We start from the raw sequence: 25102 nt of genomic DNA on the forward strand, positions 1-25102 counted from the left end.
GTACGCACGGGGCAGCTACGAACCCACGTGCTGTAGGGTACCTGGCGGCTAATTAGGTGCATGGAATTGCCCTGTCTTCGGGGAGTAATCTTGTCGAAAGCTTGTCGCTGCCATCCGCTTTCCGACACGTTCTTGCCCACCACAACACATCGCGACAAACCACGGTCCGATGCTCGGGCATGCCTGGAACTCGAGGGTCCAATTCAATTGCTGCTACCGAGTCATGCCACATTCCCAATCCAACCCTCAAGGTCCATCAACAGTAAGGGTGATTGATGGAAATGGGTGCCAGCAACCGGCGAAAACCCCTGCTGTCGGTGGGTGTTGACCCCAGAACCACCAGGAAGGCTGAAACCTCGTGGTCCACGCACACGCCCTAAGCGCGATAGAGGTCGACAGCATCATGAGCACCGCTCAATGTGGCTTGGGTGCTCCTGGGGCATTTTGGCCTTTGGCAGTGCCAGTCATGTCGCATTGAACTGATTGTATGATATTGGCGCGTCCATTCACTGGCCAAGCAAGGTAAGCTCCATTAGATAGGCATGTAGCTGACAGTGACGAATCCCATCATATACTCGCTGCCAGCCAATATCCAACATTGCTACCATTCAACGATTGCCCCTTTCGCCCTGTTCTCTCTGTTGTCTCCGACATTTACTATTCGCGTTCCTTGTGATCGCATCGTCCCTCATTCTACCCATACCACATTCTTCTTGACTGCAGAGATACACGCGTGGTCGTTAGCAGAGTTCCATTGGCATTGCCCAGAAACATAGGTTGGTTTGCATATACCCTTAAAACACTGACGTGAGCAGGCTACCGTTTTCAACCATTCGCAAGAAGGCGCAAATCGGCATATATCCTGATCAAGCTGTCTTGACATCCACTTGTACTATCTTCCTGAATCACTGCCATTCTCTGAAAAGATGTCTGCGTCTGCATCTTCTGGCGTTTCCGCCGAGACCATCATGGACTCTTGGCAGCAATATCTCGCAGAGTCAGTTACATCAGGAGTCCTTACGGCAATTACTCTAGGCGAAGCTGACCGTGTCTGCCATGTAGTGCGCCGCCACCTGCTTTCCCACGTCGGGTGGATCTGTCTTCAGCGCCAACACCAGATACTTTGGTACGGCGGAAGATCAAGTTTCAGGGCAAATGTCCTGCCAAAGCCTCAGTAAGAGCCATCGTCATGACGGCGTGGGCTCTTGTGAACGTCCATTACTCCGACGCTGAGGACGTGGTCTTCGGTCTGGCGACGATGAACCAAGATCAAGACCAGCCTGAGGGCGAGGAAGACGAGGAACAAGCGCGTCCCGCTGCGCCCTTCCGCTTTTGTTATCAGCCCAACCAGCTCGTGGGGGAAACCCTAGCTTCGTTCGAGACAGGCGAATTCCGTCCCCATTACGGAGAGGCGGTTTCGCTGGAAAGCATCGGCCAATTGGGACCCGACATGCTCAATGCGACCAAGTATGACAACCAACTAGTCATTGATGGGGACGCCTCCAGCTCTACCTCGACCCCCCTAGATAGGGTGATGAACGTCGAGGTTAGCCCGACCAGGGCCGGCATCAATGTCCAGGCCTTCTTCGATCTAGCTTGTGTTGGCCGCGATGAGATGCAACGCATCCTCTGCACTTTTGAACACATGGTTCTGCAACTCGCGGAGCCTTCGAATGCGACTAAACCACTTGGGTCGCTCAGCACTATCAGCAGCAGCGATCTGTCGCAGATCGTGGAGTGGAACAAGGATCTCCCACCTCCCTCAGGAAAATGTCTCCATGAACTCATTGCGCAAAGCTCTGAAGAGACTCCGTCTGCCGAAGCTGTATGCGGAATGGGAATGTCATTCTCTTATAAAGAGTTGAGCTGCATGTCGGACAGGTTAGCGAAACTCCTCATTTGCGCACATGGGGTCAAGCCGGGTAAGGTCGTGCCGTTCATGTTCGACAAGAACCCACTGGTTGTGCCTACGCTCCTGGGCATATTGAAGACGGGAGCCTCCTTCGTCCCGTTCGATCCAGCGCACCAGCCCGAAGACACAGCTCGCCTGCTACAGGCTTGTGGTGCCGACTTCGCGGTCTGCTCCCAAAACTATGAGCACCGATTCAAAGATCACAACGCAGAGGCCCTCGTGATTGATGCGGGCTTTTTCGAAGCTCTTCCTGTTCTCGATATCGCGCTTCCAGCCGTCGATCCCAACAGCCCGGCCTATGTGATTTTCACTTCGGGGTCTACGGGCGTTCCGAAAGGAATAATATGTTCGCACTCTGCGGCAAGCACCAATATCCTGGCTCACGGCCCACGTGAGACAAACAGCAGTGAGAGCCGAGTCCTCGCCTTCTCCGCCTTCACATTCGATATATCCATCACCGATATATTCACCACTCTCTCGTTTGGAGGCACTCTGTGCGTCCCCTCAGATCACGAGAAGATGAACGACCTGACTGGCGCAATCCGTCGGATGCGTGTCAATCACCTGGTGACAACACCTACTGTTGCTCAGTTTTTGGACCCCGAAACAGTGCCCACGCTGCAGGTGTTGGTCACAGGTGGAGAGGCTATGACTGACGAGTTCATCGAACTGTGGGCTGATAGAATCAGACTCTTCAATTCTTACGGTCCAGCTGAGTGTACATCGCGGGCGAGTTCCGCAAGAAAGTCACGCGGCGACAAAGGTTCCGTGATAGGAACCAACATGGGATCTGCTCTGTGGGTCACGCAAAGCTCTGACCCCAATGCATTGTTGCCAATCGGTTCGGTCGGTGAACTGGTGGTTGAAGGCAACATCCTCGCCGATGGCTATCTGAAGAACCCAGCCAAAACGGAAGAAACCTTCATTAAGGCACCTCAGTGGCTCAAGGATGCATTTCCCCAACGCGCCTCTGGCTCTCTCTACAGAACGGGTGATCTTGTCCAGCAAAAGGCCGATGGCTCACTAATCTTCATTGGACGCCGTGATACTCAGGTAAGACAGATTACTGTCATAGCTTGTCGTGATACTAATACTTTCGCAGATCAAAATCCATGGTGTCCGGCTTGAAGCTGGGCATATCGAGGCAAAGATCAAGCAGGAACTCCCCAGTGACGCCAACGTCGTCGTTGGCAAGATTCTCATTGGCGACGACGAGCGGCCTAAGCAGATGCTTTCAGCTTTTATTACCCTTCCTAGTCTTACCCCTGCCCAGGAAACGCCGGGGATCGAGCTGGTGCCCGCGAACCCGCAGGTCCAAGACTTCGTATTCCAGCTGCACAAGACCTTGGTTGCTACACTCCCTTCCTACATGGTGCCAAATTTCATCTTGCCTCTCATTTCTATACCTTCGGGATCGACAGGTAAAACCAACCGGAAAGGGCTTCAAGCCTTTGCCAAGTCCTTACCAATCGACAAGCTAAACCAATTCACCGGCTCGACATTCCAGAATGACGGCCGTGTGGAGAAGCCTTTCGGCGATGTCGAGACTGCACTGAGCAACATTTGGGCTTCCATCCTTCGCATTCCACAAGACTCGATCCACAGACAAGACGGCTTCTTCGCACTTGGTGGCGATTCTGTCTCTGCCATGAAGCTTGTCGCCGAAGCTGCCAACCACGAGTACCACATCACTGTCGCAGACATATTCCAGCACTCTACCCTGGCTGAATTGGCCCAAGTGATTACGGGCACTGACGCTGCGACAACACGCCATCAACTTGACGATATTGATCCTTTCGAGCTTATCGGGGGACCAAGTACGTTCCGCTCTATCCGCGATCAGCTTAAGAAGTTGTACCGGATTCCCGTCAGCAGGGTGGAAGATGTTTATCCGACTACTGCAACTGTCGAGGGCATGATGGCAGAGAATATCAATTCCCCTGAAGCTTACTTGCTGCAAGAAGTTCTCAAACTGTCCGATGATGTCGACATCCTCACGTTGGAGGCCGCTATTGAGGCGGTAGTTGAGGCGTACCCGATCATGCGAACGAGGATTGTGCACATCAAGGGCCTGGGAACTTGCCAAGTTGTCATGACCGATGACGATCTCCCGGATGTCGCTCAAGACGATGATTTGAGTACATTCATTGCCCGGGACAAGAGCAATCATATGAGCTATGGTGATGCACTGAGCCGCTTCGCCATCATCCAGGAGCCCAGTGGAAATCGGTACCTGGTATGGACGTGCCATCATGCCATCACAGATGGCCACATGAACCAAGATGCCATTCGCCGAATTGAGATGGCTTACAACGAGCAGCCTCTCCCGGCTACCCTACAGTATAACCAGTTCATCAAGTACCTGATGGACAAGGACACACAGGACGCAGAAGACTTCTGGGCAGGACAGTTTGCCGGTTCCAAGGCCTCTTCATTCCCTCAATTTGACGATTCCTATGAACCATCCGTCACAGACTACGTCACCCGAGTACTCAGCCTGCCCCGTACCACGTCCAAGTACACCACATCTATCGTCATTCGGGCAGCATGGGCACTTGTGCTCTCACACGTCAGCAACTCGAGCGATGTCCTCATGGGTTCGACACAGTCTGGCCGCGACATGGGGCTTCCTGGCGTCCATGAATGCCTTGGTCCATGCCTCGGTACAGTGCCAGTGCGTATTGTGATTAACAGGGATGAGAACGTTTCGTCTTTCCTGTCAAGAGTTCAGAAGCAGTACCTCGACATGATCCCCTACCAGCTCACAGGCTTGCAACATATCCGAAAAGCTAGCGAAGAGGCTGCCGAAGCCATTGGCTTTCACAACATTCTTGTCGTGCAGCCGACGGCGGAGAACAACTCCGCACTCTTCCACCCTGACGAGTCACGCAATACAGGAGACATGCTCAACTTCGGGCTGCTCCTGGAATGCATCCTTGGCCAGGATGATGTCCAAATCCGTGCTGGTTTCGATAAGAACATTCTGAGCCCTACCAAAATTACCATTTTGATCCAGACCTTGGAGCACGTCTTGAAGCTGCTTATGAGCGATTCCAATGCCACCAGCCCGCTTTCAGATCTGGACATCGAAATCCCTCTCGACTTCCTTGTTCCTGAGGGCTTCAACCCGGAAGTGGAGCCCTTAGAGCAGTGCATGCACTGGATGATTGAGGAGCAAGGGCGAAAGCAGCCCGAAGCCCTCATGGTCGACTCGTGGGATGCCCAGTTGACATACCGCGAGGCGAACGAATACTCCGATCGCCTCGCCGGAGTTCTTGTTGGCCTCGGCGTAGGCCCGGAGACGATCGTACCGTTTGCGTTTGAGAAAAGCGCTTGGGCTACAGTTGCCATCCATGCTATTCTCAAGGCAGGCGGTTGCTGCGTCGCGCTAGATATGGCACACCCGCGGGCTCGGCACGAGAAGATCGTTGCCGATACTGAGGCGCAAGTCATTGTTGCATCCAGCAAACATGCTGCCAATATCGACTTAGTTTCCCATGTCATTGCAGTTGACCGGCTGATGTTGGATTCCCTGCCACCACGACCAGACAGTACTCGGATTGACGTTTCACCTTCAAACGCGGCCTGGATTGTTTACTCCTCCGGTTCAACAGGCACACCGAAGGGTTCGATACTGGAGCATCGGTCGCTTTGCACTACCTCCCGAACGAACTCGGATATTCTTAGTGTTGGTCCCTCTACGCGCGCAATCCAGTTCGCGAGCTTCAGCTTTGATGTCGCCATTGAAGAGAACACCATCATCCCCATGTATGGCGGATGTGTCTGCATCCCATCAGACGAAGAGCGTCTCAACGACCTGCCAGGCGCCATGCGACGCTTGGAGGTGAATTGGGCGGATCTGACGCCAACCGTGGGCCGAATGCTCAACCCCGAGAACGTTCCTTGCCTTCGTACGCTGGTGCTTGGCGGCGAAAGCCTCACCAAAGACATCATCGAGACCTGGGGTGGGAAGATAGACCTCTTCAATACGTACGGTCCGAGCGAGTGTTCAATCCAGTGCACATCCAGCAAGCCGCTCCAGAAGGAGGCCACGGGTGCCAACATCGGATGGCCAGCAAACTGCAAGCTTTGGGTCGTGGACCCCGAGGAGCCCAACAAGCTTCTCCCATTCGGCGAAGTTGGTGAACTGCTCATCGAAGGCCCGATTGTAGGACGCGGGTACCTGAAGGAGGCTACCAAGACTGCGGCCGCCTTTATCAGCGGTCTCTCGTGGGCGCCTCAAGGGTCGCTACCCGAGCCACGGCGATTCTACCGCACTGGCGACATCGCCAAGTTCAATCCAGATGGCAGCCTCGATTGCCTGGGACGTCGCGACAACCAGGTCAAGCTTAATGGCCAGCGCATAGAGTTGGGAGAGATTGAGTATAACATCACGAAGCAGCTGCGTGTTCCCGAGTCTGCTCAGGTCGCCGTCGAGGTCTTCTCTCCCGGAGGCTCGGCTAGTCGCAAGCTTTTGGCGGCCTTCATCCAGTTCCAAGACGTGAAGGCTAGTGATCTCGCTATCACGGCAATGTCGGATGCTCTTCGGGGCGATTTGGACGGCGTCAGGACCAGGATCTCCCAAAAGATGCCCGAATATATGGTCCCTGCCCTCTGGGTTCCTGTCTTCAGCCTGCCGATCAACACCTCGGGAAAGATTGACAGGAAGAAATTGCGCGAAGCCGCTGCTTCTTTCGATCGCGCGCAGCTGAACCTGTACTCGTTGGCTCATACTGCCAAAGAAACGGCCGTGGCTGCGTTTTCGTCGAACACCGAGGCCATCCTTGCTGATTTGTGGGCTACTGTCCTCCAGATCGATGTCGCCAAAGATCCCATCAGCCCGACCGATAGCTTCCTCGACTTGGGCGGTGACTCTATCACGGCCATGCAGCTGGTTGGTAAGGCTCGAGTCGCTGGGCTTGCACTCTCTGTCCCCAGCATCATGAAAGCACCAAAACTTGTCGACATGGCCTTGGCTGCCAAGCGTATTCCCGGCGTCGGTCTGGTTGTTCCAAAGGGTGTGTCTCAAACATTCGTCGAATCGGTCTCGCCTTCAGAGTCCGAGTCAGAGTTCGAGGATGTCAACGCCATGCCTTTGCCAGAGATAACCTTGGTAAGGGAGGCGAGCATCCCGAACAGACCTATGTCTTCCCCACGGCCCAACACAGCCTCCTCAGTTAGAACTGCAGAGACGATTAGGGAGAACACAGTATACCGCCCATTCCAGATGCTGGCTGGCAAGCTCCCTAAGGATCACATCTTGAAATTGCTGTCTGACAAACATGGTTGGGATCCGCTAAGTGTTTTGGACGCCTATCCCACTACGGCCTTGCAAGAGGGTCTCATCTCCTTGACAACGTCAGATGGGAACTCCTACGTCCTGAGAGATGTTTACGAACTACCAGCAGATATCGACCTGGAAGCTTTTAAAACTGCATGGGAGGCTATTGTCGGCGAATACGACATCCTGCGCACAAGAGTCGTCTTCCTGGACGGTGTTGGGTCATGCCAGGTTGTCCGTGACGAATCTATCCAATGGAAGTCGGCGAACGACTTGGAATCCTACCTGGCGGCCGACAGATCTGAGCCTATGGGTTACGGAACGGCTCTTGCCAGATACGCCATCGTTCAAGACGGCCCCAACAGGAACTTTGTCTGGACGGTCCACCACGCCCTCTACGATGGCTACTCCATGGACCTGACGATGTCAGCTGTTGACCAAGTCTATGCTGGCAACACAATGGCTCCCACTCGCCCCTTCCGAGACTTCATTCGGCATCTGCAGCAAGTTGATGCCAAAGCAATGGAAGCTTTTTGGCAAAACCAGCTCAGGGACTTGGAGACGGCACCTTTTCCTGCTGTACCAGCCGGCCATCGGTCGCAGGCTGATACCACTGTCACCCACTCCATGCCATTCTCGTTTGACCGAAGGGCCGGCTTCAACATGGCAAGTTTACTTAAAGCAGCTTGGAGCATTGCAGTATCCAGAATGTCAGACTCCAAAGACGTGATCTTCGGCGTCACTCAGTCTGGGCGTGACCTGGATTTGGAAGGCATCGACATCATGAATGGCCCCACGATCAACACTGTCCCTGTCCGCATCAGAGCTGATCCCCAGCTCACGGTGCAGAACTTCATATCTCAGATCCAGTCCCAGGGCACCGACATGATCAAGTACTCGCACGTTGGTCTGCAAGGAATCAAGAGGATCAGCGACGCGACTAGAGACGCTTGCGAGTTCCAGAACCTCATCGTCATCCAACCGGGAGAGTTGGGAGAGCAGCCGTCATCAGTCTTCCGAAACCACAAGACCGCAACTACAGCGGACTACCTTAGCGGCTTCGCCTTGGTGCTCGAGTGTGCGATCGGTGACGGGGAGATCTCTTTCTCGGCCCACCACGACTCTACGGCTATATCCTCTGCCCAAATTGAAAGACTGCTCCAGCAGCTAGAGCACTTGCTATACCAGCTCCAGGACCGCCGCAACGGCAAGCTGGAAGACATGGAAATGTTTTGTTCGGCAGACCGGCAGGATCTCAGCGCTTGGAACGGCAACTACCCCAAGACTATCCACAAGACGATGCACGACATCATCGTCAAGCAGGCCGCCGCCACCCCTGACGCGCTTGCCATCGCCTCTAGAGAAGTTGAACTGTCTTATAAGGAACTCGATGACCACACCAACCATCTGGCCCACCAGATCCAGGCACTCGGCATCGGACCCGAAGATGTGGTGCCCATCTGCATTGAGAAGTCCCCCGAGGCTGTCCTCACTATGATATCTATCCTCAAGAGCGGAGGAGCGTTTGTCCCTCTGGATCCTCAGAATCCGGTTGACCGGTTGCTGGATTTGATCGACCAAGTTGAAGCCAAGGTGGTCGTATTCTCTGAGCAGACGAAGCACTTGATTCCCACTCTTGCTCCGGCCGATAAAATCACATCCATCATCCTCCCCAGTGCTATCACTGCTTGGGGTCCTCTGAAATCGGATCCAGTCGAGTCTCAAGCTAAACCTTCGAACCTTGCCTATGCTCTTTTCACATCGGGTTCCACCGGACGCCCCAAGGCCGTCGCAGTTCATCATCTCTCGGTCGCATCATCGACATACGGACATGGTATGGCCATGGGCTTCGCCGACCATCCGAAGAGGACGCTACAGTTCGCATCATACACTTTTGATGCCTGTATTGCCGAGATATTCACCGCGCTTCACTTCGGAGGCTGCATATGCATTCCCACAGAGCACGAGCGGATGAACGACCTTTCCCAGTTCATCCGTGACTTCAAGTGCGACTGGGCTTTCTTCACGCCTTCGTTCGTTCGCCTCCTGAAGCCAGAGGATATCCCGTCCATGACTACTGTCGTTCTCGGTGGTGAGGCACTCAACCAAGAGTGCATCAACGTATGGGGCGACAAGGTCCGCTTGATGAACGGATACGGTCCAACCGAAACATGCGTGTTTACAGTCACGCGTACTATCCCTGGCCCCAACGAGCAAGTCGAGCGCCGCCACAAGGCCGAGACTATCGGTCACCCGGTGAGCTCCATTGGCTGGGTGGTTGATCCCAATAACCATGAGCGCCTGACTCCAGTGGGCTGTGTCGGTGAACTCCTCATCCAGGGACCCAATGTCTCTCGCGGTTATCTCAAGAACCCGGAGAAGACGGCCGAAGTGTTTGTCGGTAACCCCAAGTGGCTCCGGGCTTTTGGTCACACGAAACCCGAGCTTCTCTACAAGACGGGCGACTTAGTCCGTCAAGATGTTATCGATGGTACCCTTACATACCTGGGACGCAAGGATAACCAGACCAAGGTCAACGGTCAACGATTGGAGCTTGGTAAGTGACTAGAGTATACGGGCTTGAGGTTTGATCTAACAGTGTTGCAGGCGAAATCGAGACGCAGCTCAAGCTAAAGGGTGCCGATGTGGAATCGGCCATTGTATTGGCTGGCAAGACTAAGGTCGACAAATCCAAGCAGACCTTGGCTGCTTTTATCGAGTTCCAAGATGGCACAGAGGAGACCCCTGGTTTACTGATGAAGACGGATGATGAACTTCGCGCTAGATTCGAGGAACTCGACAGCGCGATGCGCGCGACTCTGCCCAGATACATGGTCCCCAGTCTCTGGATCCCCGTCTCCAAGATGCCCATCATGGCCGCTAGTGGCAAAACCGATCGAAAGTGCCTCAAATCACTATTCGATGGACTGGATGCGGAACAGGTCATGATGTACTCGCTAGAGGCTCCCGAGTCGTCCCTGGCCACCCCACGAGAGGCATCGACCGACATCGAGAAGACCATGCTGGATCTCGTCGCTCGCACCCTTGCGAAAGACCCCGCCGCCATACATGTCAACGACAGCTTCTTCCGTCTCGGTGGAGATTCCATCACGGCCATCCAGCTTGTTGCTGCCGCGCGAAGCGCTGGCATCACGTTGTCCACCGAGGACATCTTCCGCTACAAGACGATTGCTAGTATCGGCGCCAACATCCAACATGATGCCCGATCCGGAGCGAGCTCTAATACAAAAGCTGTGGTGCCCTTTTCTCTCGTGCCTAAAGCCATGTTGGAGACGTACTTGCAAGCCGTCAAGGAGCAGCACGGGCTTGATCGGGAATCGATTGCTGACCTTTTGCCCTGCACTCCGCTACAGGAGGGAATGCTGTTCTTGACCATCAAAGATCCTGAAGGTAGGAAAATGCGCATCGTTTGAACACTGGTTCGTTACTAACTTCCTGTCCAGCGTATGTACTCCGCGAGGTTTACCGCCTTCCCTCCAAGATTGACATCGCCCGCTTCAAAGCCGCATGGGAGCAGGTCATCCAGGATGTGGGACTGCTCAGGACACGGATCGTCAGCTTGGGTGAAGATGGGTGCTTCCAGGTTGTCATGACCCAACAAATCGAGTGGCACACCTCCACCAAGGTCCAAGAGTATATCGACGGCGACAAGCAGCACCACTTCGGGTTTGGCTCCCCTCTTGCGCGTTTTGCCATCATCGAGACGCAGTACACCGGGTGCTACTTCATCTGGTCAATTCACCACTCACTCTACGATGGATGGGCAAAGACTCTCATCATGCAGAAAGTAGAGCAAGCCTACAGGGGCATGGCGCCCCAGCTAAGTATCAGTCCCCCGTTCAACCGCTTCATCAAATACCTCCAAGGGACAGACGCATCTGAGGAGAAGGCATACTGGACGGCTCAGTTCTCTGGTCTCGAGGCTCAGTCCTACCCAAGATTGCCGTCAGTAGCCTTTGAGCCTATTATTGATCAGACGATCACTATTAAGATCCCTCTCATGCGGAAGCCGGACTCTTCGTTCACCCTTGGCACGATCTTAAAGGTAACCTATCAGAACTTCTCTAGCCTCCCTACTACAGATCCAATGCTGACTGATATCACTTCAGGCTGCGTATGCTATCGTCTTAGGCCGATACACCGGCGCCAACGACGCTCTGTTTGGTGTCATTCAAACGGGTCGCAACGTCCCAATTGAGGGCATCTCTGACATGATCGGACCGACTATCACCACAGTACCTCTGCGCATCCAGCTCGATAACGACGTGTCAGTAGCCAAGTTCCTCGACGGAGTCCAAACGCAAGCGACCGACATGATCCGCTTTGAGCATACTGGACTTCAGCATATTGCCAAGATGAGCGGCGAATGCCGCGAGGCATGTGCCTTCCAAAACATCATGGTCATCCAGCCCGATACCAAGCTGGGGTCAGACTTCCTGGGCGCTCAGAGCATCGACGTCGAGGACAAGGGATTCCTTCGCTTCGGCATGGGTCTTGAGTGCGTCCTTCAGGCGCAGTCGATCGAGATCACCGGCGGCTACGACCAGCGCCTCATCTCCAAGGCCCAGATGAGCCGACTCCTGTTCCAGCTCAGAACGGCAGTGCAGCAACTCTCCGAAGAACCCGACATGCTTGTTCACGATATTGATATTGTGAGCCCGGAAGACATGGCTGAGATGGCGGATATGAACGAAGAGCTGCCCGAGGATATCCACGACCTCACGCACGATGTTATCCACACGATGGCTATGCAGCGCTCCGACTCGATGGCCGTCAACGCTTGGGATGTAGACTTCAAGTATTCGGAATTGGATCAGCTGTCTACCAAGCTCGCTCACCATCTCAAGACGCTTGGCATCGGCGCGGAAACCGTAGTACCCCTGTGTTTCGAGAAATCCGGCTGGGCGGTTGTCTCTGTTCTCGGTGTTATGAAGGCCGGTGCTGCCTTTACGTAAGTCACTAATCCCTTCCCCGTTTAAGAGTTGCACTAACGGTTTTTGTTACAGTTTCCTTGACCCCGCCTATCCGATGGCTCGTCTCAACGAGATTATCCACCAGGTCAAGGCCAAGGTGATCCTTGCGTCCCTTGATCAGGCGCCTCTCTGGAGGAACTCCAGCGTACCAGTGCTGATCATCGATAATGTTTCTATCGAGTCCCTCCCTACACCATCACGCATTCTTCCGGTGGATTGCACGCCGCAAAATGTTCTCTATGTTATTTTCACTTCGGGTTCGACCGGCAAGCCCAAGGGCTGTGTCATCGAACACCACTCCTTCCTTACGTGCGCTCGTGCTCAGGCCGCCCGATCGGGAATGACAGAGTCGAGCAGAGTCTTGCAGGGCGCTTCCTACTCGTTCGATGTTAGCGTCATGGAGATGCTCACGGCGCTGACAGTGGGTGCTTGCGTCTGTGTGCCAAACGAACGCATCAAGAAGCGCAGTGTGGTAGATGTCATCAATGACTTCCGCATCACTTGGGCTTTCCTTACCCCTTCGGTCGTCAAGTTCATTAAGCCGTCCGATATTCCCCATCTGAAGACGCTGGTTCTCGGTGGTGAGGCGCTCACCACTCAGAACATCAAGACGTGGGCTCAGCATCTCACCCTCATCAACGGCTACGGGCCCTCTGAATGCACCATTGCAGCGACTGCCAACCGCATCACCAACCCCGACGAAGATCCAGCCAATATTGGCAAAGCACTGGGTGGTATCTGCTGGATTGCAGACCCCGATGACCACAACAAGCTCGCGCCTCTGGGCACGATTGGCGAATTGCTGATTGAAGGCAGCATCGTTGCTCGCGGCTACCTAGACAACCCGGAGAAGACCGCGGAGGTCTTCGTCGAGAACCCCACGTGGGCCAAGACCATCGGCGGCAAGTTGAGGAGGCTCTACAAGACCGGTGATCTCGCCTACTTCAATGTCGACGGTTACATCATGTTCTGCGGCCGGAAGGACACCCAGGTCAAGGTCCGCGGTCAGAGAATGGAATTGGGAGAAATTGAGACTCATCTCACCCTCAACAAGAACATCCAGCATGCCATGGTCATGTACCCGAAGGCTGGCCCCTGTCGTCGACAGCTTGTTGGCATCGTTTCCATTGCCAAGCTGGGAGCGACGACCAACTCCAGTGCCATGGTGGAGATGATCGATTCCCATCAGTCTGTCAGTGCCGCCGAGGAGATGGCACTGATCAGCGCCCATCTCGCCACTGTAGTCCCTACCTACATGGTTCCTCAGATGTGGATCGTCATCCGCAGCTTCCCGCTTCTTCCGAGCGGTAAGTTAAACAGGAAGCGCGTAGAACAATGGCTCGTCTCGATGGATAACGACACTCATCAACGAATCGGTGCTCTCGCCAACGGCCTCCGAGTCCAAGGCCCGACGACTCTTGCTGAGCAGAAGATCCACAAGGTTTGGGTCGAGGTACTTAAGTTGCCGGCAGAGGAAATTGGTGTTGGGCAAGAGTTTACTTCGCTCGGTGGCGATTCCATTCTGGCTATGGTGGTAGTCAGCAAACTGCGCGCTGAAGGGTTCCAAGTGACCATGACCGATGTCGCGAGTGCTCGCACGATCTCCCAACTCGCCTCTCGTATTGCACGAGAAGACTCCGGGGCCAATCAGCTCGTCAGCGCCTTCGAGGACCCCATCGAAGAGCTCTTCGAACTCTCGCCTGTTCAACAGTACTATGCCAACCATGCGCTGAACGACGACTACCTCTCTAACGAGACGAACAAGCGGTTCAATCACACGTTCTGCTTGACCGTCAAGAAGCCTCTTGATGCCGCTCTTGCGCGAGAGGCGCTGGAGGCCCTGATCAACCGCCACTCGATGCTGCGCGTCCGCTTCCAGAAGGACGCCACCGCACCTTGTGGGTGGAAACAGTATATCTCACCCGACTTCGCCGGGTCCCATCAATTCCGCTCTTGGGAGGACACCACATTAGAAGAGGTCAAGCCGAGTGTCGAAGAAACTCGCCAGAGCTTGAACATGGAAGACGGTCCGATCATGGCTGCTGACCTCGTGACAATCAATGAGCATGAGCAGTATATGTTCATTGTCGCGCATCACTTGGTTGTTGACTTGGTTTCGTGGAACACTATCCTCAAGGATCTCGAAGAATACCTTGCCACTTCGACTTTTACTTCCGAAGCACCATACCCCTTCCAAGCCTGGGTCAAGAAGCAGAAGGAGTATACCATTCGCAACTTCCCTCCGGAGAAGGCGCTCCCTGTCCGGATACCGAAGCCCAACTACGCTTACTGGGGAATGGAGAACCGCATCAACATCTCCAAGGACACCGAACATTCCTCCTTTACCCTGCCCGAGCGCGACACGAAGGCACTGTTGACGGCGTGCCAGAAGTTGTACGGCGCCGAGCCCATGGATATTCTCAGCTCGGCCATGTCGCACGCCTTTAGCTACATATTCCGCGACCGCTCGACGCCACCCATTATGCGATACAACCATGGACGCGAGAGCATCGGCGGCGTCGATGTCTCGGGCACGGTCGGCTGGTTCACCAATTTGTCGCCACTGCATATCGCCGTGCACAGCCGCGACGACAGTATCGCCGTCCTCCGCCGCGGCATCGAGACGCGCAAGAAGCTGCCCATGAACGGCCTGGGCTACTTCGCCTCGCGGTACTACCACCCCGGTGGCCGCGCCGCCTTCGCCTGCCAGGACCGCATGGAGGTCTCCATCAACTACCTCGGCGTGTCGGACGGCCAGGCGCGCAACGACAACGAGGCGGGCGGCTTCTTCGACATGAGCCAGGCCATCGAGAACGGGCTTGGGGCGGATGGGCAGGAAGTGAAGTGCTTCAGCTTGGTGTCGGTCAGCGCCGAGGTGCGCGAAGGCAAGTTCCACATCCAGTGCGTCTGGAACAAGCACATGCGAGCGCAGCCGCAGATCCGCAAGTGGCTCGCGGGCTACTACGAGCAGGCGCTCAAGGACGTGGCGTACCGGGCGGCCAAGGCGCTGCAGGCGGCTGGGGTGGCGGAGAAACAGCTGGAGGAGGGGATCAAGCCGTTGAGGCGGGCGGCGACGTCGCCGGCGGCTTTGACGGATTTTTGAGGGGGTTATTGCTATGGAATGAGGGGAATATAGCATAACTGATTTGCTGTTTTGAGATATTTCTTTTGGTCTACAATTCTATTAGGGGAGGAGTTTTGGGCTTGTTCTTGTTGGGTTTGGATTTTGGTTTGGCTAAAGGCGCATTGCGGGCTTATTGGGATACATGTGCGGAAGCAGCACATTCTTCTGGTAGATTTTCGTATAACAACTTTTACATTCTATTTTAATGCATCCCAGAAGCATTCTCAACATTGCTTGTTATGAACATAAAATTAGCTCTGTCACGTCAGTTTCTCTAGATAAGTCCGCAAGTGGCTTGGTTCCAGAATGTCGCGCTCATGCGTGGAAGCTAAATTGGCAAAAGGGGGTGGCAACAGGGGTAAGATGCGCCACAGCATCCAGTCGCACAGCCACTCGATGCTGTTTTTGTTCTTTTGCAAAGGTGATGCAGGCAGCAGGCTCGTCTGGCAAACACGCGGATCCACTGCATACTCCGTACTTAGGCTAGCAATGGAAGGTACGCCACACCATCAAATTGCACCGCCACGCCATGTAAAGCTGCTATTCCTGCTTTTGCGAAATTACATGCAAGTCTCGCCTTGCGCGTTTCGGCAATACCCGTGAGCTGCTTTTGCGCAATGCCCCCAGAACACGAACACGGCATCATCCGCCAGTCAAAGCGCGGACACAAGGTACCACGTGGGGTGCGGTCACTGTATCATGCTGCATATACTCGCAACAGTAAGCTGCAGAGTGGTATCTAGATCCACTTTAGAGACAGTAAGCCATGTGTCTAGGTCTTTCGGGCCAATCAGCGCTCGGTACATTGGATCGTGTGCTACAGTTGTCTAGGATATACCCGGACTTGAAAAGTCAGGTACTGGAATGACAGGATCGCTATTACTGTGGTACGCGATGAAACACTTCCATGGGACCTGTCATTTCGTTGACAGGAAACCCGCTGCAAGGTTGATGGGTAAGAGCTGAGATAGGTTTTATGCAGTTAGTCATCATGCGTCTGACAACATGTCGGGCCTGAGATTGAAGGTTTGATGATTTGATGCCCGTCTATCGCATGCATCCCTGTAGTAGTCATGTCTGTGGTGTGCTTATCGCACGACATTCTATCGCTGGTTGGTATACATAGTTATCCATCATCGTCAATAGACATACTTATGAGATGGCTTCGAGATATCCGTTTCCTGTTTCCCTTGGCTCACATGGCTTGAGACATAGGTAATCATCACCATGTCGTCCTTCTTGATAGACTCCAACACGATTGGGGCGGCGAGGCTTGTCGCCCTGGCATTGGCCGCTGTAAGTCCTATCCAACTATCCGTAATGAGACGCATTGGCGACTAACAACCCCCGCAGCTCCTTATCTATGTCGTCGCCAAGGTGGTGTACAACCTCTTCTTCCACCCGCTGCGGAAGTTTCCCGGCCCGCTGCTGAACCGGGCGACCGTTTTCCGGTCGACGATCGAGATGGTCAACGGGCGGATGCCGTTCCACGTCGCGGCGCTGCACGAGCGGTACGGCGACGTCGTGCGCATCGCGCCCAACGAGCTGGCGTTCGCGAGCGCCGAGGCCTGGCGCGACATCTACGGCGTCCGCAACGGGCGCGAGCTGCCCAAGGCGCCCGACTTCTACTTCCCCAGCGACAACATCCCGACCTCCATCATGAACGCGCCCACGCGCGAGGAGCACGGCAAGCTCCGCAAGGCGATTGCGCCCTCGTTCAGCGACGGGGCGATGCGCAAGCAGGAGCCGGTTATTAGTGGGTATGTCGACTTGCTGATCCAGCGGCTGCGGGAGAATTGCGATAATGGCAAGGCGGAGCTGGATATGAAGGATTGGTGTAAGTTCCTCTCGCTACTGTCATTGCCTCTAGTTTTTGATATTGACTCATGTTTCTACAGACACATTTGCCACCTTCGACATTCTCGGAAAACTGGCCTTCTCCCAGGACTTTGGCTGTCTCGCTGCTTCCGAGTACCACCCTTGGGTGAAGCTGATCAGCTCCCTGGCCAACGAGTCCGCCCAGATCGCCGTCTTCATGCACCTGGGTCTGAAATGGTTCGTCAACTGGGTCTCGCGCCAGCCGAGCATCTTGAAGGCTCGTGCTGAGCACATCAAGCATGTCAAGGAGAAGCTCGAGGCTCGCATTGAGCTTGGATCGCAACCTGATATCATGGAGGGATGGCTCAAGGAGAAGGAGAAGTGGGTAAGTTGCATTTCCATGTCTCTCGGGAAGCTGTGGAGCTTCTAAAAGAAGGTATACTGACATAGTCGTCACAAACAGAACCTGACAGAGGACCAGTGGCTGCTCAACACCAGTCAACTCATTGTGGCCGGCTCTGAGACGACGGCGACCCTTCTGTGCGGTGTCACCTACCTGTTGTTGATGAACCCCGCCGCTCTTGCCAAGGCCACCATGGAGGTGCGCACGACGTTCAAGAGCGACAAGGATATCACCCTGCTCTCCGTCATGAACCTCCCCTACCTGCTGGCCTGTCTGAACGAGGCTCTGCGGCGCTACCCCAGCATCGTCGGCGGTCTGCCCCGCCAGACCCCGGCCGGCGGTAGCACCATTGCCGGCAAATACGTAGCCGAAGGTGTAAGTCTTAGCTCCTGTCCCCAAGCCCCATACCCAACCACATGACATCCAGCAAAGCTGACTGCTTTCTTTCAGACCGCCGTAGCCGTCTGGCAGTATCCTGCCTACCATCGCGAGCAGAACTTCAAGAAGCCGTACGAGTACCACCCGGAGCGGTTCCTGGGCGCGGCCGAGTTCGCGGGCGACCAGCTCGACGTGCTGCAGCCGTTCGCCGTGGGGCCGCGCGACTGCATCGGGCGCAACCTGGCCTACGCCGAGATGCGGCTCATCATGGCGCGCGTGCTGTACAACTTTGACATCGCGCTGGCCGAGAGCAGCCGCGACTGGATGGACAAGCAGGAGGCGTACTCGCTGTGGCTGAAGCCTTCTTTGCTTATTAAGATGGCGCCGCGGGTGCAGGGGTAGTTGATCAGAAATAAGGGAGGGGGTTTGGAGGGAACATGGATATGATTAAGAAGGCCTATTTGGTGTATTTTTAGCTTGGTAACAGTTGAAATATTCCATCATGAGTGAAGACATTAAAGAAAACGCATTACAGCATTGGCTATTCTCTACCAGGTTCTTGCGCTTGGTCACGCACCAGACAAAGACTCTGCCAAAATAAATCTATTCACCGCTGCCCCCAGCGTGAAGTAATCAGGTAGAATGAAAGCACTGGTTTTGCTTCACAAAGCGCTATGACAACAGTCACCATCTTGGAGGACAGACACAATGGGCGTTATGCCAGTTGGTCCAAACGACCTTGCCTACAATGACTGTGTTTGTACAATGCAGCTCAAAGCTTCTAAGGATACTGTTGTTTCTGAGCGACTGCACATACCTATATAAATCGGCTCGAAGTTACCAGTCCTGTCGCAATGTTTGTTATCCATCATCTCACACTCACACACAGAAGCACACGAAAACTCCAACAACTCCAACAACTTCTCAACACGAAGCATACGCTCTCAAACCAACAAAATGGGTCCCTGCGGCAGTGTTCCGGCCAAGAGCTCTGGCAGCAAGAGCTCTAGCAGCAAGAGCTCCAGCACGAAGCACGGCAGCTCGAGCAAGAGTTCTTCTTCCACACACAACCCCCTGTTGCCCCCTCCCGGTAGCATCTCCTCTACCTACACGCCGGTCAAGGTTAAGACGGCTTCTGGGTACACTGCGACGGCACATAAGCAGTACTAGGTTAAGAAGGCAGGATGGGCTAAGGAGTAGTAACAACAGCCCTTGGTAGAAAGGTAGCAGAAATCAGATAAATGTTCAGATGGTAACAGAACCCCGCTTCAGACATTAATTATGCATGCAGATGACACAGTGTACATGATTACGCATTTGCCAGTTTCGGGGTTGAAGAAAGGCACTTCCTAGTCTCAGTCTAACCACCGTAACTGACACTCATATCATATGGCTTGACAGTAAATCACGGTATGGATTCTTGGATAGTGCGGATGAGTCTGGACAGAGAAGATGAAGTCAATTTGGCAGGTGTGAGAAAACGTTCGCTTAAGGAAAACTAACAACAGAGTAGGTTCTTTTTCCAACTACACTAGCGTATCTGAGATTCTGACTTTGCTTACCAGTATTTCCATGCATTGGACTGTTCAGCTCCAGTCACAAGCCCTCCCTCGCGGTATTCTATCCTCATGAATTACGCTCGGCAAAGCCCGGGTATCAGGATGGAAAACACCAAGGCACATCTCCCGGATCTTAACAGCCTCGCTCATTGCAGCCAGCTGACTCTGTGTGTCACCGACCTCATCGTGGCGGTCTGCAAGGTCCACGAGAACCCAGGTCATGGCCATTCCGTACAGGCCCTCATCCTTCATGAGCTGGACGATCTGCTTGAGATCGTCCAAGAGGTCCCATGAATATTCGTCCTCCTCCGGAGGGACGTCTTCGCCGCCGAGGCCGATCTCGAGGTTGCTCAGGATGCGGATCGCTGTGAGCTGATCGTAGTCGGAAAACAGCTGCTTAATGTGATCCCGGCGCGAGTCGGAGGCGGTGGATTCAGTTGTGCAGCAGCTGCAGGGACAGGCGTAATTCCACTTCTGCAGTTTCTGGGCTCGCACGCTCTTAGGAAAGGCGTAGTCATCTTGAAAGTAAGAGACCGTAACCTCCTCATCCTTCTTTACGTCGCGGACTAGGTGGAGGTCCAGCGAGTCAGTGGCTTTGTTGTAACACAGATATGCGTTTGGCATGCAACTGTCCAGTCATCTTATGTTAGCAAGAGGTCGCAAAGCAACGAAGCAGTTCGGCGGCGATGGGGTATTTGCAGGGTAGTGTAGCTTGTTTCTTACCTGTGACTAGCCACTGCAGTGTGGAAGCCCACCATGGGGCCCTCGGGATAGGTGGCAATCTTGACTTCGTTGTATGTGACCCGGCTCGTGAGTTGGTCACCGCCCCGGAATAGGACGCTGGGATCGGGGACTTGCGAAGCGTCCACGATGAACACGTCCCCGGGTCCGGCGGGGAGACGGGCCAATTGCTGCTTTTCCTCCTCGGAAAGACTGTCGCTGACACTGACGCTCGGGAGCATTGGGTCCTCGCAGATGACGCGGTGACCGGCTTCCAGGTCTCGCTTGGCAAAAAGACCGGCTCCCTTGGCGGATGTGCTAGAGACTCGGACTTCGACGAAGTCATTGACGCTGTAAGACGCCATGATCATTCGGGTTGCTGGTCAAGGGGATTGATGTGAAAAGATGCCTTGGGAACCGAGGCTTGTGTTTGGGTTGTGTTGGGAGAAGGATCACCTATGACCACTGTTAGGATTGTGCTGCCTTTTGGGTCGATTGGTGAAGATGAAGGTAAGAAGGATGGAGAAGCTCACTCTGTGGAGGGTGGTTCAATAAAAAAAAGGGAAAGGCGAGGCCTGTGAATGCACTACTACAGACGACTTTTATATAGGATGGATGGTAGGCCCACCCGGAGTGACAGATTAGTGAATTCATAATTGAATACATTTAAAATTAGGTACAGTACCAGCACTTACCAATCCTATTATAAGCAAGAAGCTTGAGCAGGTGAATTCAGAGTTATTTCAAACAATGGCCTCGCTTTACAGCAGAGACACGCACTGATGATATTATCTCTCCTATAAACAGTTTTTATTGGGCTTGTGCTTGTATTGTCTGTGATTCAGCTTTGGCAAAACGTCGCTATAGATATGTTGATTTCTCTGGCTCACTGACACCCTACAAGAACTCTGACAAGAAACAGTATGCTGTCTGCCACCATACTGAACCTATGTATGCGGCCTGAAACGTGGGGTATCACGCCATGTTTGTTATGATGTAAATCAACGGTGTGGGAAACATCACCTTTAACACAATGCACACCTGCTTCTCATCAAGCAACCCATGCCATCCATAGAATAGTAGGTTGAGTCGGCCAGAAGGTCAAGGTTTGGCATCACCGCCTCGTAGGCTAGACATTTTGCACACACACATACAGCATTTGTTCAGGGTAAACAGTTCAGTTTGACTCCTGTGTACCAACGTGGCAAGTTAGCTGCCACGAGCACTCTTTTCATTGTCGTTCCATAATGGCTAAGTTATCCTGAGATACGGCAATCGCAATGTGATGGAATTTTGTTGTAACCCGGTAGAGAGGGTGAGTTACCCAACCCAGAAGAACATCCAGTAAGCAGGCTTTAGAGCAATGCAGCTGTCTGGGAACACCGCCATTTTGAGTAGAAGTGTAGTTACACAATCGAGACAGGCATTTACAACGGCAGACACAACATGAGAAAAATGATATATGCGTCAACAGTGTTAAAAATAAAAATGGGAATGGGCGCTTCAATACCAGCATTTGAATTTCACTACACTCACAGAAGTTCACCATCCCCCTTCCTTATCTCAGCAGCGTCACTGCGGAAAGGTCAATTTCTCCATGGCCTTCTACACTCGAGCTCGGTTCCTGTTATGCTGAGCATGTGTTTCGTCGTCCATGCGGACTCTGCCAATACTGAAAGTGGACTTGAAAAGGAACAGGCATCTGTGATAGGCAAGGCAAAAGCACACCCTCGCGGCGATCGGGAGCTTGTCGATCTCAGACAATAGAGCCGACTTTGCAGGCCAAAGCTGCCGGCGACAGCTTCAGCACGGACCACACGAATGACCCCACTATTGTCGTCGGCGATCGGATGTTAGCCTGCCAATACGCCAACACGCTAACACACAGCGGAAAAAGATCGGGTGCTGCCAGCCCAAGAACCAACTGAATTCAGAGCTACCTGGATCAAGTCAAGTGTCAATCGCCAGAAACTCTTTGAATGCGACAACGTGCATCTGCTGGGTTGCGCAATCGTTCGCCTGGCGTCAAACCACCCTTCCAAAGCACTGTTATGCTGCCCTTTCATTCATAAATCTAATACTGCCAATTTGGTCTTGTTATTGTTATTGCCGCATCCACAATGGCGGACCAGGACGCGAAGGCCGCTGCCGACAACGCGATCGAGGTGCGCGAATCCATCGAAGCCAAGGCGGCCGCCAAAAACGAGGGAAAGGACGCGCCCGAGGCCATGGACACCACCGAAGATGGCCCCGCGGACCAAGATGCTGACGGCGAACCGGATGAGGACGCAGATGGAGAGGCTGATCCAGATGCCGATGCCGAGGGCGAAGAAGACGAGGACGCCGAAGGCGAAGAAGACGATGCCGAGGGAACCAGCCAAGAGCCTGGCAACAGGCGCCACGGTGGCGTCTCAGGCGACATGAACATAATCATCGAGAACACAGCCAACTACCTGTCTAGTTACCGGGAGAAAGACGGCTACCAGATCGCGCAGCACTTCCAACGCGTTCCCAACCGACGGCTCGTCCCTGACTACTACGACGTCATCAAGGAGGGAATCGCCTTCAGTACCATAAGAGTGCGCTTCTCCATCCCGTACCTCCCACCTTAAGTTGCCAATCTGACTAGCTACTGCAGACCAAGAAGATCAAGAAGCAATACACGAATTTCACCGAGTTCGTTCGCGACGTCGCGCAAATCTGCCACAACGCCCAAGTTTATAACCGACCTTCGTCGCACTTCTTCCAGGATGCCGGTCGCTTGCGCGAGGTCTTCAAGGAAGAGTTGCAGAAGCTAGTGGATGACGAAGTCATAACAGCTGAAGAGGCTGTTCTGCCTGATCTCGGTGAGCTACCCGAGGCCGAAGATTCGCCACCCCCGGAAGACGACGAGGGAGAGGAAGATGAAGACGACGAAGACGACGAGGATGACGAGGATGATTCGGACGATGAAGGTGGTCGTCGACGCGGAAGACGCAGTCGCCAGGGCCGCAAATCGGACGCCCAAGAAGACGCCCACAAGAAGCGCGGCCGGCCACCGAAGGTTTTTACCCCGTTGGAAGCTCGGATCCACGCCGTTCTCAAGGGCTTGCGCAAGTTCAAGCACCCCGATGGAGATTTGAAGATTTTGCCCTTCGAGAATTGCCCGACAAGCAGGCCACGCCGGAGTACTATGCCGCCATCAAGAATCCCATTGCGCTCGATACAATTAAGAAGAAGGCAAAGAGAAAGAAGTACCCGAACGTTGATGTCGTGCTTAAGGATATCGAGTTGATGTTTGAGAATGCCAAACAGTACAACGAGGAGAACAGCCAGATATTCCAAGATGCCGTCGAATTGCAGCAACAGTCTCGACTGTTAGCTGAGCAAGAGAAGGCCAGGCCTGACAACGAGTTTGAGGACGAAGATGGAAGACGACCCTTGACCGAGATTGTCAACCGCGGAGAAGTCTGGAAAGTTGGTAAGTTCTAATTCGCAATCCGACGGCGATTGAAGGACAACAAAGCTAATGATGGGAAATCCAGGCGATTGGGTCCATATCACCAACCCGAATGATTTGACCAAGCCTATCGTTGCTCAGATATACCGAACCTGGGAGGACAAGTCTGGACAAAAGTGGGTGAATGCCTGTTGGTATTATCGCCCCGAGCAGACCGTGCATCGATTTGAGAAGCATTTCCTGGAGAACGAGGTTGTCAAGACGGGCCAATACCGTGACCATCGCATCGACGAAGTCGTAGATAGGTGTTTCGTCATGTTCGTAACCCGTTTCAACAAGGGCAGGCCGCGGGGGTCCCCAAGGACAAAGACGTCTACGTCTGTGAGGCGCGGTACAACGAAGAGAAGCACCGGCTCAACAAGATCAAGATTGGGCCAGCTGCGTGCCCGACGAAGTTCGCGAGAAGGACTACGAGATGGACATGTTTGACGTCCCTCGGAGACTGCGAAAGATGCCCAGTCCGATCAAGCATCTGTTAGAGACGATTGCAAAGCCGACTGATCCTTTGCCCAAGCCAACATGGGGTCATCCAAATGCCCCTCCGCTGATTGGCGCGGTGCACTGTCGCGAGAGAGAATCCAACGTGAGTAGAAAGGAAGGAAGGGAGGCGAGAGCCTGTCTCACTTTCGAATCATTTCATTTTTAATTCATTTGCATCCTGCACTTCCCACCTGCTTATTTCCCCTCCCGATAACGATAAGGCCGCCCTCCATTATCGCTTTCCCTTCTTATCGATTACCCACGTTCCAGCCTTTTTTCACGTCCTTGGAATGCTCATTCATGACTGTTTGAAATCGGCCATATCGCATGGATTTTACTTACTCATTTTGCCCACCAGGAATCCCACCGCCCGAGCCTACGCCTACTCCTCCGCCAGTAGCTCCAGTGGAACCTATCCGTCGGCCTTCCATGATGCAGGCTACCAGTAGTCAAGGCGATACCACCATGGCCAACACACCCCACCACTTCCAGCCGGTCGCCGCCCCGGCCACACCGGCGCCTGTGGAATCCAGCTTATGCTGCCACCGCATTTCGCGCCCTCGCCCTAGCGCGTCGCCCGTCCCAGTGCCTCGGTACAGGACGCGCCCCGGGATGCACAACACTCATGCAGCACCACAGATGCCACCACATACCCCCACATTACCAGCAACAGCCTCCGCCGCAGGCTTCGACACCTGCCAGTATACTGCTAACGGCACGCCCATGAACCACAAGCCCGCCATCCACCTCGCCACCAGCCAATGCCATGAACACCACTCCGATGGTCGGCTATGATCCTCAAACAATGCCTTCGCCTGCTCGCCCCGCGGCTGTAGCACCTATTCCTACACCCGCTGGGTTGGGCCAGGCGACGCTTATAACCCGCCACCGACCTGTCGAGGTGTCTCGGTTGGACAACTCGCTGAATGAGCGC

General features: G+C 54.0%; 5 protein-coding genes across 5 annotated transcripts; 4 read left to right on the forward strand and 1 right to left on the reverse strand.

Moving 5' to 3' along the window:
• Positions 1-926: 926 nt before the first annotated feature.
• PG985_015158 (nonribosomal peptide synthetase) lies at positions 927-15290 on the forward strand (the record flags this gene model as incomplete). Its single annotated transcript, XM_066834924.1, has 7 exons — positions 927-997; positions 1063-2965; positions 3015-9750; positions 9801-10604; positions 10658-11259; positions 11324-12165; positions 12221-15290. The coding sequence occupies 7 exons, from the start codon at positions 927-929 to the stop codon at positions 15288-15290; spliced, it is 14028 nt and encodes a 4675-aa protein (XP_066677534.1).
• Positions 15291-16538: 1248 nt separating this feature from the next.
• PG985_015159 (cytochrome P450) lies at positions 16539-18312 on the forward strand (the record flags this gene model as incomplete). The annotated part of the gene is made up of 5 exons (XM_066834925.1): positions 16539-16607; positions 16665-17148; positions 17210-17514; positions 17593-17907; positions 17983-18312. 5 exons carry the CDS (start codon positions 16539-16541, stop codon positions 18310-18312), a joined length of 1503 nt encoding a protein of 500 aa, XP_066677535.1.
• Positions 18313-18867: 555 nt separating this feature from the next.
• PG985_015160 (uncharacterized protein) lies at positions 18868-19080 on the forward strand (the record flags this gene model as incomplete). Its single annotated transcript, XM_066834926.1, has 1 exon — positions 18868-19080. One exon carries the CDS (start codon positions 18868-18870, stop codon positions 19078-19080), a length of 213 nt encoding a protein of 70 aa, XP_066677536.1.
• A 416-nt stretch (positions 19081-19496) lies between these two features.
• Positions 19497-20554, reverse strand: PG985_015161 (SET and MYND domain-containing protein; the record flags this gene model as incomplete). The annotated part of the gene is made up of 2 exons (XM_066834927.1): positions 19497-20097; positions 20193-20554. The coding sequence occupies 2 exons, from the start codon at positions 20552-20554 to the stop codon at positions 19497-19499; spliced, it is 963 nt and encodes a 320-aa protein (XP_066677537.1).
• Positions 20555-22309: 1755 nt separating this feature from the next.
• Positions 22310-24963, forward strand: PG985_015162 (uncharacterized protein; the record flags this gene model as incomplete). Its single annotated transcript, XM_066834928.1, has 6 exons — positions 22310-22768; positions 22828-23149; positions 23212-23649; positions 23714-23933; positions 24067-24275; positions 24527-24963. 6 exons carry the CDS (start codon positions 22310-22312, stop codon positions 24961-24963), a joined length of 2085 nt encoding a protein of 694 aa, XP_066677538.1.
• Between the last annotated feature and the right edge of the window lie 139 nt (positions 24964-25102).

This window comes from Apiospora marii, assembly GCF_038362585.1.
Source record: "Apiospora marii strain CBS 49790 chromosome Unknown utg000012l_segment0_segment0, whole genome shotgun sequence".
In the NCBI taxonomy this organism is placed as follows: Eukaryota; Fungi; Ascomycota; class Sordariomycetes; order Amphisphaeriales; family Apiosporaceae; genus Apiospora; species Apiospora marii.